Below are 18,088 nucleotides of genomic sequence, written 5' to 3' on the forward strand. Positions count from 1 at the left end.
CACATAACCTCATAAAGGCACATATACATAAATTTAAAATGAATTAATAAATTCTTTGTAAAAGTCAAGAACTCACCTTGTTCGTCTTCTGTGACCTTGTTAGTTTTCTGTCTCCTAAGGAAGGTGTTGCTGCTTGTTAGGCTCTTGTCTTCTTGAACACATCTTTGAAAAGTCACAGTGGACCAATGACAAGGGAAAAGAAAAGATGGCCAGACCTTTTGCTGAGGGCTGACATTTTAGTGGTTTCTACCCTGGATCTCTGGATCTACTCTGTCCAAAGGTTCTTGGTATTTATCGCTTAGCATCTCATCAGGAATTCTTCTTCAACTCAACTCCAAGGATAAGGTCAGTTCTTGCTCTTCAGACAGCTTTTCAGACAAACAGGTGTATATCATCAGCTTCTTGGATATTAGAACCACAAAATGGAGTCAAATCAGCCATTTAATGAGAACACAAGAAAGCATAAGTTTGGGGTATGGAGTGATCACATAGTCAAATAAAAATGCACTGTAAGTTGTGATGTCATTGAGAGAGGTTCCATGTGACACTGTTTGGACATCTTGAGAGCCCATAGGTAGTAATGTGGAGCTTAGACAATGGTCACCGGAGTGGGAACAGCAATAGAATCCATCCTCGGGTAATGAGGTTATTGCCTAATTCACAAAGCATTGACTTTATGTGAACGATGTATCAAGAGGTAAGAGAATTCACCTGAAGTCAAGCCTGAGCAGAACCGCTTTCTGAGCTGTTATCCCTCAGAATGGGATTGTGGGGACAGCTGGATGCTTTCTCACTGCTTTTATACATAATGCTCTACTAGGAAACTGAAATAGATGGAGAATTGTCACTGGCACAGTAAAACTCTGTAACTTGCGGTTGGCGACTATTACAACCTGAACTTAAGAATGATGGAGGCGGCTTCCATCTCTAACAAACACTGGTCCAAATGTTTTTCATTGTGGAGACCAGAGGGAGGTACCAGAGAGGGAGACAGAGACAGACATACAGAGAGAGACAGAAAGAGAGAGGCCAGAAGAGAGAGGAGAGACAGAGAGATCAACGAGAGAGAAAAGTAAAACAAATCATATATTACCTTTCCCTTATATAATAAATCAAATATAGAACCATCATCAATAATAAATATTTATTACTTATAACATTTGAAATGAATATGAATGTCATGAAAAATAAAAATAACTTTATTCGTGTAACACTTTCATTAAAAGTAAGTATAGCGTAATTAGTCCCTGGGCTTGGGAACTGACATGAGCTGCTTGGCAAGTGAGGGAACACTGTCCTGGCCGCTGCTACCCAGACAGTTATCGCTGGGTTATCGCTGTGCTGGCAGACCTCTGGGCTCCTGTGGGAACAGTTCCAGTTGTGTTCTTTCTGGCGCTGGTCCTGCTATCCACAGTCTTGATTGCTGTTTTCACCCATTTGACTTCTGGATCAGCACAAATTTTTAGTCCTCGTCTGGTGAGAAAACTATAATGTAGAGAAAAGATAACATTATCCATATTGTCCAATGAAAGAGAATTTGTACATAAATTGGCAGAAGAAGCCATCTTCCAGAACTATCTGTGAGCACCTTCATTTTGCTGTCTACTTTAGGAAGGGAGAGAGATCTTCAGGTGACAGACAGAGTTTGGTGACTAATTCAGCAGTACACCAAATACTTTAGCTAAACTGAACTCTTAGGACTATCTAGTTCCACATTCCAGCCCTGCTTCCTTCTTCCACCTAGAACTACTCAGCTCTGGGGGCGAATTGTAGATGATTTACGTGCATTTCTAAGAATGAAACTCAGTAAGTGTACATTGGAGAGAGATTTTCCTTCTGTAAACAGAATTCTGGAGGACAGGGCTACCACATAAGCAAATTCTGAATGTACTCCTATAAGGTACAGCCACAGATAAGGTGTAGCACTCTACACACTGAGTGTCCTACATTTGTGTGGGTGGCTATTTGGGTAAGTCCTAGCCTGTGCTGGCCATCAGAAGTGGATACAATGTTCATCTGTTTTGTCTGCAGGCTCATCAGGTGAGCAAAAGAAGAAAAGGGGGTTCTATTCTTTTTTTTTCAATACTCGTCATTCGATAGGGCAGTAAGAAGACAAGATTAACAGGACGAGCTACTGGCTAAGCTAAGATTTCCTCTATGTTGACCCATTTTTCTAGAGGAGAGCAACACTTCTTCCTACTATATTTTGAGAGAGAAACTGTAGCTTTGAGTAGACACTCACATGACAGCTCTGATGGCTCCCTCCTTGATGGTATAGGACTTGATTTTTTTAACTGGAAGCTGCTGGGTTTGAAAGCTCACACAGACACTCTTTTCTCGGACTTCAGTTCCCACACCTAGGAAAAGAAAAAGAAAACACAAATAAAACTTTAACTCAACAAGTGACAAGGTCTAAGCCATTTATTATGTCACTCTAACATGTGGTCAGAGTATACCACTACTTGCTTCTTTGGGGAAATAATTCATATTGGCACTCTGAGTTACTTGTGCATTATAGATTGTGATAAATGTCTGGCTAATTTTCAAAGTTAGATCAGTAGTATTGTTTTAGGAATTTCATAGTAAATGTAACAAGCTGGACAAGCATGGTGGTACATTGCTTTAATCCCAATATTGGGGGTTGGAGGCAGATGACTCTCTGAGAGTTCTGGGCCAGCCTGGTCTACATAGTAAGTTTGGGGCCTGACAGGACAGACTGTGTAAATGAGACAGTGTGTCAAAAACAAATTAACGGCAACAAGTTGGTATTCGTCTTTGTATATTTTTATTAAGACAATTATGACAGCAAACTTCCCAGGGACACACTCAAGAGCTACTTACTTAGGGTGTCCTTTTGTGTCCCAAATGTCAAAGGCACTGATTCAGACAGGCACTAGCCCTGTGTTATGGAGTACATGCTACAGTGACAAACACAAATCGTTTCAGATATTAACTGTGCTGTGAATTAGATAAAAGGTTGATGTGATACAGAGTGAACTGGGCAAACTAACATTCAGGGGAGAGCGCAGTTGGCATCTGACTGAACAAATAGATATGTTCCCATTTTCATTAGTCAGATGTGAAACATGGGGTAGAAGGGTTTCCTTGGGATTTATTCTCAAAGGGACAGACCAATGTGGCCAGTAAGTTCTTAAGTTCATAACTGCGCCTTCCATCGTACAAGGAAAGATATCGTAGGAGAGCCCACGAGATTTAGGAGTTGGTAAAAATCCAAATAAGAAAAGTGTCTATGTCTAAGAGTTAATTCCCACCCTAGCTGGAGCTACTGCTATGTGCATCACAGCTGCAGAAGATCTCAAGTCATCATTGATAACGATCAAGTTTGAACTGTAGTGTTGCCGACACAGGAAGCCATTTGTCCATAATGTGTGACTAGAAGCTGTTCGATTGCACCACTTTTCTTATGGCTTCTTCATACTCAATGCCAAGCTGCGCATTCCTTACCCTACCAATATCATCCTGAGCTGAACTCCTCCGGACTCAACAGAAAACAAAGTTCTGGCCTCTCAGCTTTCCGTCACTACTTAAGAATGGTATTTCTCTGTGTCAAGTATCCATGGCTGCCCAAGACTGGCAGAGCCTTCTACACCTAGAAACTTGCTGCTTCTCAGCGGTGTTGGGTGATCTATTAATGCATTTGCAGAATTAGGTCAAAGCTAAAGTTTTTTTTTTTTTCGGTCCTATTTGCCATACTCTAAAACACTACCAAGGTTTCCAAACCTCCTCTGAGTAGACTTGCAAAACGGACAGCAAGACCACCCTTCCCCAGCTCCTGCAGACCACCACCATGCCTGCCCCAGCTGGAGCCCCACCGGATGGTACACCTGCCAACTCAAAATGCCAATCCTTTAGCAGCATGTGACCTAACTGAATATTCTTGAAAGTTTTTTTTTCTTTATCAATATTTCTTCTTTTATCCAATGTCAAGAATTTCCAGACTCCCTTTATGCCTTTGTAGAATCTATGATAAAGTTACGGTATTGCAGTGTAAGTGTACAGTACAGAATACAAATAGATCTATAAGTCAACTCCAGCCAGTGGAAAAAGGTGACCCTTTAGGAAACATCAATTGAATATTGAGCTCAGCGCTTCTGCATCTTACCTGGGACTATCTTCCAGGATCATTTGTCAATATGAATTATCTGTTACTCAGTATCAAAGGCCGGCTTACAATCCCAAGAAGTCTATCTTAAATGATAATATTCTCAACGATATTGGCAGACTCCTCTATTTAGTTGAGAATAATATTGATTTTCTTGGTATGAAGTTATGAACCTCTGGTCATTTTTTTGTTTGACTTTTTCAAGTAGAAAACATTAATTTGTTTCTGAATAGATGATGTCTTTGAGCACATTCCCCACTGTGATGAAACTCTAAAAGTCTGATAATTTATCAAATCAATTTTAAGTAAACAAAAGCAAGGAACTCATTTGTAATCATTGCCAGAATTAATAAAAAATATCATTCTAAGGATATTTAATGTGCTTAAAAAGTCATCAGTTAAAAAAAACCAGATTATTCCATTTTAATTCCAGCTCACAGTGTTGAAATATACCAACAGAATATAATATGTAACTTTAAATAAATAAGCATGAGTCCAAAATGGCTGAGTTGAAGTTAGCACTTCCATTCTGTATATGAAGTTTGAGGGTTACCTGGAGAAAGCAGTTTATTCTAATCAAAACCCAAGTCAGACCTAGTATATGAGCCCACCTATCTTTATCCCACTAAAAGCAGCTCATCTTACCTTCCACAACCCATGTGGTGAGGCAGCAGACTCCCAGGAAGGTCAGAAGGAGAAGTCTCATGGCTGAGGTCTTGCTGAGCTGTGCAGGAAGAATGTGGAGCAGACTCCTCAGGAGCCCCTTTTATTTCCCTCAATGGTCAGCACACTTCCTGTATTGAGAGGGGCTTTCGGAGTGGGTGTGGAATCACGGAAAGTCTTTGCAATGATGATGATATTTTTTTAAAAAGTTCCTTTGCTGTGTTCACACCAACATGAGACCTTGTGGCCTTTTCTTCTCCCTGTGTGGTTAATGTGTCAGTGAAACTAAATGTGTGCATGAGACAAAGTGTAATTGTCTTTTTTACAGCTGTGAGGCTAAGGTCAGATCTTCCATCCTGAAGCCAGTCCGTGTCATGGCTCAATGTGATAAGAGGGCAAAGGAAATGAGGTGGTGTGGTCATGGTGGTCCATCCCACCTGCCACCTGTAACAGAGGGAGACTACAACCACGGGTCAGCCCCTGGTACCCCCGCCTGACTCCACAAGAAAACAAGAACATACACTGCTCTGGCTTCTCCTTCCTTATCTTCTCCTTCCCTACCCTTCCTCCATTTACACCCATTTCTTCAAACTATTGGAAGAGGAGCAACAGCATATCTCTAAGCATGTCTGCTGTCTGCTGGAAACACACAGACACAGTCATAGTTAAGCTTACTGAAGACCTGTTCTACAATCTTATTTTAGAAAAAAATAAATAAACACAAGAGAATAATCGTACCTTTCCAGGGAGCTGGAGAGAGGGATCTGAGGTTAGGGAGTGTCTGCTGCTTCTTCAGAGTTCCATCCCCAGAACCAACCATATCATGCACTTCACAATCACTTATAACTCCAGCTCCAGGGAATCTGATGGCCTCTGACCCCCATGAGCACCTGACTACGGGCGCAGGTAGACTCACATACATATAAGTAAACAAATAAAATAAAAGTTCCGGTAGCTTCCGTTCTAGGGGTATTCATGTGTTTACACAATCATGATCATGACAATTGCCATTTCAGCATCCAATGAAATAGCTGCTCATGTTTCTTCTGTCTTTGCTTTTGTACTTTGAGCAAGCATGCACACATTAAACAGTCTCTTCTCTACTACGGCACAGATATAGCTATAAGGTTATTTTTTCAGTAATAGAATCTGGTCTGATTCCATTAATAATTTGGAAGATGGATAGTGGGTGGAATCATATTGCTGTACTTGTAACTCTTGCTATTTTTGTATAGTTTTCATTTGCAAAGTCTCCACCAGAATTTGAGTATATTGGTTACACCAACCTTTCTGAAACTCCATTTCAGTTTTGTTTCTTATTTTATATAGTTATCAATAAAGTATGTTTATATCCTGCATCCTATAAGCTTTTGCCATTAATATGAGAAATATACAAATAAACTGATATCTCCATGAGGATCATAAATTAATCTCTAAAAAAATTTCATTAATGCCATTTAATCCAAGCAGACTTCACCTGAACTCTCAGAATGTATTTTGAACTCTTTCCACAACTGTACCACTTAAACCCTGAACATATTTGCTATTCAAACAGCTGCTCCTCCTAATCGATGTGCTGTCCCAATTCCAAAATACAACCAGGTACAGGGTCATCTTAGACTCGCTCAAGAAAGTCTCAGGAGCTGTTAATAGGAATGTTGGTTAGTATAGCCCTTATGGAGAACAGTATGGGGCCTTCAGAAAACCTAAAGTAAAACTACTGAGCCAAGTGATGTGGCAAACAACTTTAATCCCAGCATCTGGAGGCAGAGGCAGGTCGATCTCTGATTACGTGTCCAGCCTGCTCTACACAGAGAGTTCCAGGACAGCCAGAGCTACAGAAAGAAACCCTGTCTCGCAAAAAAAAAAAAAAAAAAGAATGAATAAAAAAATAAATAAATAAACAAGCAAGCAAATTAATATGGAGAACGGGGGTAGCAGGGCTCAGGAAACCTAAAAAATAAAACTACCATGTAACCCTGCAATATCACCTCTCTCAAAAGAAAGAAAAACAGGATGTGTGAGAGGATCCGCACTTCAACATTTTTTTGGCATTATCAGCAATGACCGCAACATGGATTCAACTTCAGAGTCCATCAATGTATGGCTCGATCTAGAAAATGTGATAAATGAAACTATGGTGTATTATGGAAAGTGACATAAGCCAGACACAGAAAGACAAATTCTCCATGATCTCACACACATACTGAATATTTTTTTTAAAAAGTTGCTATTATAAATAGAGTAGACTGGTAGTCAACAAGCACTGAGAGCAACTGGGGTGGCACTGGGCACAGGACACCCACTGTCAGTTGGCAGAAGAAATAATTGCAGGCAATCTATTGTACAATGCAATGAGTACAGTAACAATATTATGCATTCTTGAATAAGAGTGAATATAAAGTGTTCTAGCTTAAAAACTCTTGTGTGAGATAATACATATCTTAGTTAACTGAAGGGATATAGACTTCAAAACCATGTTGCATATGACAGATGTCTTTCATTTTAAAACATAAATCAAAAGTATATAGAAATGGAAACAAAGTGTGAAGATGGTTCTGTGGCCTTACACGTTTTTAATAAAATAGTCAATGTCACTGATGGCGGACCTTTTCCTTAATGTAAGATGGAATTTCTTAAGTTCTCAGTGTGATCTTTCACTTTGTGTTGGGCAAATCTTGCAACAGATTCTCTGCTTCAGAGCAACTGAGAAGAAACAAGTCAGTCAAGTCAGTCAAGAGTTGCTCCCGCCATCAGCTAGATGACCGTGGGGCCCCCATATTTTCCTATGCAAGTGACAAAAATTGGTAAGTCTGATACTAGTACTATGATGTCAAAGATATGAAGCATATCTCCAAGAGTATTAGAAATTGATACAAATTTCCATAATGCACCAGGAAGAAAAGGAACTGATATATCAGATGAAGAGAAAGTCCATTGTCTTATAAAGCCAAAATATTCGTGTGTTGCAAGATACAAAACCTCTGCTTCTAGTTCTAAACTTGAAACACACTAAAATATCTTTGAGTCTTCAAGTGCTGTAATTGGAAATACATTAATCAGTGGTACATTGTGCAATATAATTAATTGAACAAAGTAAATAAGATCACATATAGGCCACTGTTGATGATGTAAGTAGATTTGTATAATTCAGATTAGCCTGAAACAAAAACAAATGCTGATACTCCCAATCGGTTGTCAGCCTTGGAAGCTCTCTCACTAACGTGGTGCAGGAAGCTGGGCTGCTTCTACTCTTAGGTCACGGCATCTCTTGCTGCCTGAAAGGGTAAGACAGCACAGAAGCACACACATCTTCACCACCAGGAAGTGATGTGTAGTCTTTGGTTGCATTTCATTAGTGAGAAGCACTTACCTGGTACCATCTTCAAATAAGGGCTGAAGTGGGAAATGGGCAGTGTGGGTATGGGTATAGCTGGAAAATGCAACCAAGATTTGTGTCCAGAACAAAGAGTAAATAAAGTCTGCCAGTCCTGCCATAACTGCTTAGTATGACTAACAATTGGCTAATTAACAAAGAATCAATCCAATTATGTTCTAAAATTTTATCTTTTAAAGGAAAATGAAAGGAAGATGAGTGAGGTAATTATTTTCTTTGTAACATACCCTTGTGTCATAGCTCTTAAGTCATAGCTAGTTTCGTTCCTAAAAATTAGGTTATGTCCTTTCTGATAAACATAGTATGATTACTATGAAGAAAGGTTAGACCCTATAGAAATTGATTGGTGTGTGTGTGTGTGTGTGTGTGTGTGTGTGTGTGTGTGTGTGTGTGTGTGGTGTGTAAGTACCTACCTACAGAGGCAATGTATCAAATTCCCTGAAGTTGGAATTACAGATCGTGTGAATGACCTAACCTGGGTACTGAGAATCAAACACAGTACTTCCTCTGGAAGGACAACAAGTGCTCTAAACCACCAAGCTAGCCTCCCATCCCCTAGAAAAGTTGTTTTGGGGTTTTTGTTTTTAAGGTATATTGATCAAAATCCCATTACCCAGATGTAATCACTTGACCAGTGTGGATGGACCTTCCTTTCTCTTAGATAAGTATGCCCATGTATGTATCCTATGCTCTCTCTCTACATATTCAATGGTTCTAGATTTCTTATATCATATGTAAGAGCCATACAGTGTGTGGAACTTTGTGCTAAACACTGAAGGATATTAGCCTGTTTCATTCTTCAAGAAATATGATGCATTACTTTGAATTCTTATCTACACTTCATAGATGAGAAGCTGTAGCTTGCAGAAGCTGAGAGGTTAAGTCACCCACACACCCTCGCCAAGCTCAAGGTAGAAGAGGAAAGATTCAATCCCATGACTGCCAGACTCCAGTGCCAGGCTACTAAGTCATACTGTGCTCTCAGGTAATCTTAGACACAGTGCATACCCTTTCTCCCATTGTTCCTTCTTATTTAACCCACAACCACACAGCAATGAGAATGCACATTTTTTAAAGCTTTCTGTGCTTATCATGACAGATCTCCTTAGTATTCCTCCAGGACATTTGCTTAAGTCTCCCCTTAAGCTGAGACAGACTGCTTTCTTTAAATGCTGTGGAAAGGTTAAATGTAAAAGTCCCGTTGCCTGGAAGACAGCTGTCAATGATCAAGGCTTCTCTACCGATCTAGAGTCAAATCTGTGGTATGAAAGCCCTCCCCTCAGGACTCAGTGAACCCCACAGAATAGAAGTCAGAAAGAGTGTAAGAGCCAAAGAGGATAGGGAACCCCAAGAAAACAAGGCCTTCTAAATCAACATGATCAGAGCTCATGTGAACTCACAGACAATGAGGCAGCATGCACAGGGCCTGCACAGGTCTGCACCATGTCTTCTGCATAATTTTATGGCTTCCAGTTTAGCATTTCTCTGGGGTTCATGAATGTGTGAACTAGTGACTCTCTAATTCTTGTGCTTTTCTCTTGGTTTATTCTCCTTCTGTTTGTTTTAGTCCTAGTCCAACTTGTTAGATTTTTTTGTACCTTAGTTTACTATTACCCTTAAAAACTAAAATCAATTTATATATACTGACATCATTTGAAGTTCTGTCTTTCATAGTTAGGTATAATAGTGTTTAATTCACACTGTTGTAATCAGATATTAAAGGATCTGATTCTCTAATCTTTACCAATACAGGATTTCAATAGATCATTTTAGCCATTGTGAACAAATATGTAATAGATTATAGATAATTCCTCATTGCTGGTCAATCTTAGCTGTTCCAACAGTAAAGTTAATAATCTTTTATGAATATCTTATGAACTCTTTTTTTCCTTACTGTTTATCCATTTCTCTTTTTTTCTCCCTTTACGTAAGTGTTTTCATCAAAACTATGTTTCTATTAAATTCCAATCAATAGCATGCTAGGAATACATAAAAAGTAAAGGCCTTATGCACATACCCTGTTTGCAATGGGAACCTCATACACTCACTGCTAACAAAATTCAATGAATGTTTTAACTGAAAAGTTCAGCCTTTTCATGGACATATTTTCCATGTTTCTTTCCTGATATCTAGAGCAGGAATATTTATTAAAAAGAAATCTAGAAGGTCCTCAAATCTCTGGGCCACAGGGCACTCTGTTTACTCAAGCTTCTTCTACACTGGGTCCCCTGTTAAGCAGGTGACTAATCATAAAAAAAAAAAAAAAAGCTCACTAAAAATGAAGGAAAAAAAGAGAAAGTCTTGGCTATGGCTACCAGGAAAGTTCTACCACAAACGGACTTTAAGGAATCCTTCAACCTCTGGGTGTTTCAGTGATGTAGTAATCTCATCTTTACATTATAAACTCAATTTGTCGACATCATGGAATAAATTGGAATGTTTTTGTATTGTGAATGTATGGTGCATAAAACTATATTAAAGACCCAGAAGTCCTATAGGAAACTGTGGCCAGTCTAGCATTCTCTTAAGTCTATCAACTACAACAGCCATTCATGGGAGACATCATCTGGAAGAAACACATTCATAAACATTTAACAGTAGCATGGACTCTGTCTCCTAAAGTCACACTTAAATTGCACATAATGAGTGGATCACTAAGCACAGTAGTGATGTCCAGACTATTTATTGCCTGGCCTGGAGCAAGAGAAACGAGAGAGAGCTAGGGAGTGAAGCAAGAACTTGATATGCATCAGAAGTCGGTTGAATTGCATATTTATTTGCAGAATTCCACAGCCTGAGAACAAACACTACTTTTGTTACATTTTTCCATGATGATGATGATGATGATAACTTTGCAGTACCAGGTGACATCTAATTGCCCTTCTTGTGTCTCTCAGGGTTTGGCAAAATTCCTAAGCTTACTCTGTAACCATAGGAACTGCTTGTTCAAGAAACTGTCAAAAGTGATAGATTTTATGGTTTGATTTCCTTCATTTTAATTTTACCTGGGATGTTGTGAAAAGACAAGTAATGTTTCTCCAAAGAAATCAAAAGTTTTATAGGAAAAAAATTTCACTGATGGCCAACCCTGTAAAATTATATTCACTAAGTTTGATTTGTTTAAGTTACAGAATTGTAGTGAACTATGCTAGACATGCCTGTAACCAGCAGATACTATCTTCAGTGAGCTCACAGGAAGAACATAGCACAAGTAACATCCTCCTCCTAATGTTTTTATAAAGTGGGTTTCATTAGAACCCAATAGTGCACATTTGATTACATATCTGCTCTGGCTATGCATGCATTACAATGGAAGCATTGAGTAATTACATGGTTCTTGAAGCCAATACTAGTTTAGACATCTAGTTCCTTACCAAAAAAAAAGTATTCTAACTTCTGTTGATTTTATTTATTATTATATCCAGTTACATTTAACAAGGTTTAAACTCTGTGAAACGTATAAAAAGAAGGAAAGAGCTAAGAAAAAGAAAAAGGACATTCACCATTGAGTTCTCTGAAAGTTCATGGTTGGGCTGGGAGGGTGAGTGGGAGATTCAGTGAGAGCAAGTACTCACATTTCAAGCCCTTATTAGCTCTCATTTATCTCTATATTTATTCCCATTATATTTGCTTGCAATTAGTGAACATATGTGATATTAACACGCAGCTGCTAGCTCATTGGATGGGTTCCCATTTAGCTTGATTTCTTAATAAAGATACACAGCCACCAAAAACAAACTCGAGTTTCTGGAGTGCCACGTGATGATGAAGATATTCAAGCACTATTGTGCCCCATATAGACAATAATTACTCAGTATCAGAAGCCAGCAAGTTCAGGAGAACAGAGGAAACTGCATGTCCACCACCACCCAGAAACTGCCTAAAGTATTGTTGGTTACACTGTCCGTTGTTCACAGGTCAGTAGAGAGTCTGGATAGAAATGCTGGCAAATATAATCGATGTAACTGTCTCTGGGGAAAATTAGGTTTGGAGGAAGAAAGGCAGCTTGTCTCCATCATGTCAAGCTAACCATGTGTCAAGAAATTAATATTATTAAGCAGACAAGTGGAATTTATTTCAGATTTCCTTACTTATTCTTAATAATGTGCATATGTCTGTGTCTGTATACCTGTGTACAGGTTCTCATGGAAGCCAGAAGTATAAGACTCCCCCGGACCTGGAGTTATACAGTCTGTAACCACCAGATATAGCTACTTGGAAAGGGTCCTTCAAAAATGCAGCATGTGTTCTTAACAATTTAGCCATCTCTCCCGCCTCTAAATTTTCATTGTTTAACATATAAAATGCCATAGACACAAAATCTACCATGAAACATAATTAAAGGCATTTCTAGATTTCCTAATCTGGATAGCAAACAGATTCAGTCTGTCTGTGAGAAAGTGCACCAGCCAGGACCTGAAGCTGGCATTATTGGTTAGTGGCACGATGTGTTCAATATCCTTCTTTGATTGAGAAGCCATGAGGTCTCATGACTCCTAAGTTGTGAAACCAGTGATCTGCATCCTTCTGGCTCAGCCACCAAAACTGGTAGTCGGAAGAGAATCAAAGCCATCCAACCCCATAGCCGTCACAGTTAGCAACAGAGCATGCAATATATCTCATTTCTAGGGAGCGCTCAATAAATAGCAGGGATTAAAACCAAAAGACAGACACTGAAGCCATTAGACTCTGAAACTGAAGCATCAGTGACAAGGGACTGATGTGTGGTTGTCATCGGAGGTCATGGTTTTATTTTATTGAATAATAATGGTTGACAGTTTGATCTCATCCAGCACTGTGATTTTCTAACCCCCCATACATGATTTCCTTCCCATATCTGAAATACCAGGAAGACTTACATGTCACTCACTGGACACTTTTGACCTCAAGCTGGGGGCATTCCTATCTTCCCAATAAAGGATCAGTCACAAAGACAAGATTTTTTTGACAGTAGGATAATGAGGCCATGAAATATCATGAATTGTCCAACTTTAAGATTAATTAAATGTCTTTTGTCTATATTTTTATAAAAATTCTAGTACTTTTTTCTACTAGAATATAATAAAGGCATTAAGTACTAATAGCAGATTTTTTTCAGTTGCCCCAGACCAATAACCTGTCACATAGGGCCTAGGATTCTGAGAGCACATACATTAACTTAAAGGGTACATGGTATTGGACCAAATCTGAATGGGAGTACAAGATAATCCAGTCCAAAGCCCACCTCCCAGGGCCTCAAGGAACTGCAGTCTTCCTGAGGTTACTCATCTGCTTGGTTGTAATTCACAGTATCACGCCTGACAGTTTTATCCTGTATTTGGTATATTTTTTGTTGTATGTATAAATTTGAAGTCTATGAGAAGCAAGACATTGTTCATTACAAATCCTCATACCCTTCATGTGTAGGTATGCAGTAAAGATTGACTGGATAAATTCAAGCAAACTGATTTTCCTGTCTTTTTCTCCTTTCTCCTAAGAATGGATACAGATGCACCACCACTGTTCAAAGTTCTGTGCAGATTAACTTGCTGATAATTTACACACATATTTTCCAAGCACAACCAGCTACAGGGGGAGATGGGAAAAGAGCACATGAGCAACCTTAGACCTTGACGTTATCCAGAAAATTCACTGTCTTTAATAAATGGGTAAACAGAACAGAGTTATGGGCAATATCCCGACACAAAGGTCTATCCGGACACATCCATCAGCAGGGCTCTGTGCAAATCAGGAAACAAACCACTGCCACCAAACATATCTCCAGGAGACAAGATTAATGCCTCCATTCTGTCTCCCCAGCCACAGAAGACAGAACCAACTCTTGAAAGGAGTGAAGTAAAAGATCAATGAACACGGGTGATTTGTTTACCCCGCCCCTTCAGGCTCCTTGGTAGGTAGGGTAAGCGCCCTAGAAGACTGCTTGTTCAGCACGCACAAGGTCTTAGATTTGATCTCTACAAAAATATTAAACTGAATGAAATTTAAAAATGAAAGAAAACCTGTTCAGCACCCGTTTGTCTAGTCTGCCCCATACGTCAATGTATGTGGCTGGAAAAGAGCTCAAAATAAATCAAATGCCGATCTGTGGTGCAGCCTGGGATATCCAGCCTAGCTCCTCCCTGCCAATTGTAAATGGCACTGTCTGAGCAGCTTTTTAGATATTCAAAGTATTGTTCACCATTTTCCTTCTGTCTATCTATCTGTCTGTCTGTCTGTCTGTTTTGGGATGGGAGCATGCAGCTGCACACACATGAAGGTCAAAGAACAACTTGCACATGTTGGTTCTCTTCTGCCTTATGGATCCTGAGGCTAGAACTTAGATCACTGGGCTTCACAGCAAGTACTTTGACCTGCTGAGCCATCTCACCAGCCCTGGGGTTGTTTTTTATACAGCAGATAAAGTCATGGCAGAAGTGACCATGCTGTGAGCACTGTCAGTGCTACTGAAGCCTGTTTCCCCCTGAAAAAGTGGCATCAACCCCACTGACAGCACAGAGGCGGCCCGTGCTACTTCTGGGTATCAGTTTCAATTCTCTGGCTTCCTGATTCTGTCTCTCTGTCTCTGTCTCTGTTTCTGTGTGTCTGTCCCTTTGTCTGTGTCTGTTTCTTTCTGTGTGTCTGTGTGTCTCTCTGTCCCCCACCTCTCTCTCTCTCTCTCTCTCTCTCTCTCTCTCACACACACACACACACACACACACACACACACACACATACAGCCTCTGTTACAAAGTCTTGCTAATACACACTGTATTGAGAGTTAACCAAATCACATTAGTGGAATCCACAGCGTGTCTGTGTGGTTTATTAGAGTAACCAAAGCTTCAATGAAATGTCATCGCCGGTGGTGACGAATACTTTCTAAACCATTAGCTCTTAAACTCAGACCTCCATCAGACCTTCCATGGGGCTAAACTTAGTCACCGGGCCACACTTTCTCCAGCTGCCTCTTGCTGTCCCTACCATCAGCGATCCATAAGGGCAGATTTCTTGTCTTCATGTATCTGTCGCCTCCATTTATTTCTGTGGGTTTTGATGCCAGGCTAATGAGTAGAAATTAAAACAACCTATTCATATACAAAGGCTTACTCTTGAAGTGGAAATTTTGAAAAAAGAAAAGGGGGACAGGAATATTCAAGAATATACTTTCATTTAGCTAGGAATCAGTAAGGTAGGGAAATACAATTTATTTTCATAATAAAATCCTTACATGGACCAGGAGGGGAATAACAACTGGACCATAAAAAAAGATTAAAGATATTTTTTTAAAAATCCTTACACTTAAATCTTCAACAACAATGAAAAGGTAGCAGGCATTTTTTTTAAACCTTTTACTGCCAAGAATTAGTATGTAAAGTATAGTGTACTAGGATCACCACAGAACACTATAAACATTCTCCATTCCCAGGTCCCAGTGAGCAAGCAGTCTTGCTGCTATCCTATAAGTGGCCCCACTGATTTTTCAGCTGCACATGTGCTGAAGTTCTGCTATGGGAAATATCCACAGGCAGGTGTTATGTGCAAGGAGATGGCCTCAACACACAGTCACAGAACATAAACATGACGAAAATATGGGCTGGAGAGATGGCTTAGTGGTTAAGAGCACTGGCTGCTCCTCCAGAGGTCCTGAGTTCACTTCCCAGCAACCACATGGTGGCTCACGATCATCTCTTATTAGGATCCAATGCCCTCTTCTGGTGTGAGGAAGGAAGGAAGGAAGGAAGGAAGGAAGGAAGGAAGGAAGGAAGGAAGGAAGGAAGGAAGGAAGGAAAGATGGAAAGAAGGAAGGAAAGAAGGAAAGAAGGAAAGAAGGAAAGAAGGAAGGAAGGAAGGAAAGAAAGAAAGAAAGAAAGAAAGAAAGAAAGAAAGAAAGAAAGAAAGAAAGAAAGAAAGAAAGAAAGAAAGAAAGAAAGAAAGAAAGAAAGAAAGAAAGAAAGAAAATATTCTGGAGTGTTAGAGAGATGGGGTTGGAGGAAGAAGGGGAAGAGTTGGACCAAAGCAAGGAGCACCTCAGGATAGAATCTCATCTCTTCCCAGTGCTGGGAAGTGGGTAACCTTTGTTTACACACTTCAGTAGATTGTTTAGGGTGAATGAAGGAAAGTGACAGCGAACAATCTAGAAACCTGATTTATCCACTTCCTGGATGTATGAAATAGAAAGTAACAAACAGTTAAAACCAAGAAGTCTATTTAATCTTAAAAACCAAATATGGTTTCAAATCCCAGAATGCCCATTTTACACTATAATTTATTTAATATTTAGTACTGTTTTGTTTATTTATGAAATACTTATCTCTAAGAGGTGACCTACCATAGTGGTTAAGAGCTCAGGTTCCAGAACAAGACTGTGATGTTCATATCTGGTTTGATCATTTTACAACTGCGTGGCCTTCTGTGAGTCACCTGATGCCTTTAATCTCTTTGTCTCAGTTTCTCTGTCCATGTAAAATACAAGTAATATTTCTAAATATCATCTGGTACTACCACAAGAACTAAATGAGGTAGCACATGTAAAATATTTAAAATTGTTCTTGGTCTGTACTCAGCTCCCAATCTACATTGGTTCATGTTATTTCATAATTTTATTACATTTTATTTATGGAGGTGCATGTGCCTCCAGCAAATGTGTTGAGGTCAGAGGACAACTTGCAGGAGTAAGTCCTCTTCTTCAAACATGTGGACTCCAGGAGTCAAATTCAGGTTGTCAGACTTAGAAGCAGCCATCCTGATCTACCAAGCCGCCCCTTCATAGTATTAAGTGTAAGAAAAATTATAATGTATTTGAGAAAGGAAGTTCTTGAAAGAATTTTCTATGAATCATGCCATGTGAGGAAAATCACCAACACCATTCAGTGAAGGAAAGACTTTCTTAAATGATTGAACAACAAAAATAGCAGTTCTCCCTGATTTTCTCGTCTTCCTTTCTTCTAGTTTTTGCTTTCCAAGTAGCATCAAAGCACAAAAACATGGCCATGCATCTCTACAAAGAAAGCTAAAAAATCAATCCATCATTTCTCTCCCAAACCTCTGAATTCAAGGCAGACTACTGGGAATGAAAGCATGGTTGGGAAAGTCAGACACCGCTCATGGTTACTGTGCCCACCTAAGGCATCAAGATAGCTGTTGCTGAAGGCCAGTGGCGTTCAGCATTGCTGGACCAGCGTTCAGTGAGGACTGCCTGCTTTCTGAGTCTAGTTCTCTAGACCTTCTGGCAATGCATACATTACTCAATAGACTTCTTTAATTATCCACAACTCCTTCCTTTCTTCCTCCCTTGAAGAGAACAGTTGCCAAGCTGTTGCTCTTCCATACTTGAACAAATCATTTCCAAGCCATGGCTGCTCTTCCTAAGCTGTACTCCTCATAACACTTGGCAAATCTCCTCCTATAGAAGAAGTTCTAAGTAAAACCCAATTCCTCCTTGATATGATGATGCAAAACAGCTTTGATTTCCATAATACATATGAGACCCATAACATTATTCTAGGCATTATGTTTGAGTCTAGTAACTGAAAATTAAACTTGTGGTAAATATGGTAAATATAGATCCACCCAGTTCACTGAAATTGAGCATCATATTTCTTCTTTCTCACATCTATGGGTTTTTGAGAACCTTAAGAACACTTGCCCCTCTGATGAGCTGTCACTGTTGCTATATGAATCTAATATGAGCTTAACAATCATAGAAATGGAATGAAAAGCATTGAATATTGTTTCCATTTTCAAATGTAAGGCATGGTAGGTTCCAGGACAACATGTTATTCAGTTTGATCCAGCTCCTAGGAAAGATTAGTAAATAAGTTATTTGTGAGTCTTTGGTAAAATGAGCTCTGATTAGCATAAATAGATTAGAGTCACTAAAAAATGTCACATCAACCTAATTATATACTTCAAAGATTTTCATTATA

General features: G+C 39.4%; 1 protein-coding gene across 1 annotated transcript; it reads right to left on the reverse strand.

Moving 5' to 3' along the window:
- Positions 1 to 1,178: 1,178 nt before the first annotated feature.
- Positions 1,179 to 4,926, reverse strand: LOC127697291 (lymphotactin-like). Its single transcript, XM_052200325.1, has 3 exons — positions 4,769 to 4,926; positions 2,243 to 2,357; positions 1,179 to 1,485 (listed from the first exon to the last, which is right to left on the reverse strand). Exons 1-3 carry the CDS (start codon positions 4,827 to 4,829, stop codon positions 1,320 to 1,322), a joined length of 342 nt encoding a protein of 113 aa, XP_052056285.1. The 5' UTR covers positions 4,830 to 4,926; the 3' UTR covers positions 1,179 to 1,319.
- Between the last annotated feature and the right edge of the window lie 13,162 nt (positions 4,927 to 18,088).

The sequence above is a fragment of the Apodemus sylvaticus genome, chromosome 12, assembly GCF_947179515.1.
Source record: "Apodemus sylvaticus chromosome 12, mApoSyl1.1, whole genome shotgun sequence".
NCBI lineage: Eukaryota > Metazoa > Chordata > Mammalia > Rodentia > Muridae > Apodemus > Apodemus sylvaticus.

Excerpts from the sequence above, each read along its gene's own strand:
- LOC127697291 (XM_052200325.1), bottom strand. The coding sequence starts at position 4,829 with ATGAGACTTCTCCTTCTGACCTTCCTGGGAGTCTGCTGCCTCACCACA. Across the intron at positions 2,358-4,768 it reads CACCACATGGGTTGTGGAAG|GTGTGGGAACTGAAGTCCGA; the intron begins GTAAGATGAGCT and ends TTCTTTTCCTAG. Across the intron at positions 1,486-2,242 it reads GGAGCCATCAGAGCTGTCAT|TTTTCTCACCAGACGAGGAC; the intron begins GTGAGTGTCTAC and ends TCTACATTATAG.